Source organism: Tupaia chinensis, unplaced genomic scaffold (genome assembly GCF_000334495.1).
Source record: "Tupaia chinensis unplaced genomic scaffold, TupChi_1.0 Scaffold000146_1, whole genome shotgun sequence".
NCBI lineage: Eukaryota > Metazoa > Chordata > Mammalia > Scandentia > Tupaiidae > Tupaia > Tupaia belangeri.
The window spans coordinates 2046339-2048136 of NW_006159616.1; the positions used below are offsets into that span (position 1 = coordinate 2046339).

The window sequence follows — 1798 nt, forward strand, 5'->3', positions numbered from 1 at the left end:
GATTTCTCGCTTTCGGTCTCTCTGTCTCTCTCTGTCTTTCTGGCGAGCGTACGCGCCTTATAGGAAAAAAGCCTTTACAAAAAAAAAGCAAAGCAAATGGCCCGTCAGAAGTTCTGGTCTGCGTGGGATAACCCGTGGAGCTGACAGAGTTCGGGCCAGAGGCAAAGACGTGCGATGCCTTGATTAACTAGGCAGCCTTGCCACCTGCTCTTGTGCAGTTGGCACTGTCTTCTTCCAGCATTGACTATAAGCTGGCGGGGGGCATGGAGGTGGAGCCAGGCCTGCTCTGGTTTCGCCTCTCTGGCCGACCAGCTGTGCAGTCTCAGGTGAGCCTGTTTCCCCCTTCGTAAAATGCAGATAGCTCTACCTCCAGGCTTGGCTTAAGGATCCATGCTGGTGTAATCTGCACCTCCCAATATGTCTTGCGACTATTCAATATGAAATTTAATGAAATAACAACATTATAAAGTGGAAGTATTGGGGCCAGCAGGTGACATAGTAAAGGTGCTGGACTCCCTCATGGTCGACCATGATTTGAGTCCTGAACCCAGTGGCTTGAAACTCACACAGGGCATGTGTGCGTGCGTGCCCAAAATCCCAAGAGGAGAACGGAGGAGAAGAGAGGCTATGTCGCTGGACTCCCTCATGGTCGACCATGATTTGAGTCCTGAACCCAGTGGCTTGAAACTCACACAGGGCATGTGTGCGTGCGTGCCCAAAATCCCAAGAGGAGAACGGAGGAGAAGAGACTGTGGTGTGGCCATCCTCCTGGGGGGAACTTTTTGCTTTCTATCTCTGTCTCCAGTGAGCACTTGTGTCTTATAGCAAAAATTTCTCAGGGAAATAAAAGTTCTAAGTACTAGTAAGAAGTGTTTATTGTGGCCAGCAGATGGTGTGGCATGTACCCTAAGGCAAAAACCTCTTAAAAATAGGAAGCATTTCTCAGTTGCCCTAGCGGCTGCGCATGGCCTGTGGCCACCTCAGTGAACGGTCCCAGCCGCCTGCCCTGGTGAAGAGGTCCCGGCGACATTGCTGGTGTCTGAGGTACCGTGCGCCCAGTAAGGCGTGCTGTTGTCATGATTGCTGGCTCCCTGTCCCAGTCGGGACCCCGAGGGCCTCGCTGGTGACAGACAGGGTTGCCCTGTGCTCAGCAGCTGGGAGCAGTCGTCCCGCTCTCCCCCACGTCTGGCGCCACTCGTAAAGTTAAAGAATCCGTGACTTGGCCCTATGCGGCCCCCTTCCCCCTTAACTGCCCACCCGTGCCCTCCACCCATCTCCCTGTTCAGCTGCTGTCACCTGGAGCTGCCATGTCCAGGCGGGATCCCACTGCACGGTCGGTCCCAGGTGGCTTGCCCTGGCAGTCCCCAGCTCCCAGGGCCCCTGGACAGAGTGGAGATGGTTTGTTGTGACGGGGGCAGTGGGCAGCCCGCCCGCTCTAACACGCCGTATCTGGGCGCCAGGCATGCTGTTTGCACTTGGCTGGGCCTCGGGACTGGCCCGGTGCCAGCAAGGGCTGGCCTGCTTTGGCACCTCTGGTAACAAAGGCCGGCCACGGGCCTCTGCCTGCCAGGAACACAAGGAGCTGTGCCTGGGCCGGGTCCTGGTGGTGAAGGGGCCTGACACTCAGAGTCAGAGTGCCGGACAGATGCCTGGGTGCAGACGGGGGTGAGGTGGGGGTAGGCTCTCGGGAGCAGGCTGGAGGCCACCTGGACAGTGCGGGCTGCAGGGTCTGCGTCAGCGTCCACGCCTGGCGGGAGGAGATGCGGGCCTGAGATGCCAGCCAAGCCCAGGTCCCCCC

General features: G+C 57.7%; 1 protein-coding gene across 1 annotated transcript in view; it reads left to right on the forward strand.

Moving 5' to 3' along the window:
• The window catches only part of HSPG2 (heparan sulfate proteoglycan 2), a gene marked incomplete in the record, with an annotated part of 117566 nt that overhangs the window by 14832 nt on the left and 100936 nt on the right, over positions 1–1798 (forward strand). Inside the window, 1 exon segment of the mRNA XM_027770665.1 lies at positions 219–326. Within this exon segment, the coding sequence (XP_027626466.1) occupies positions 219–326 (108 nt within the window).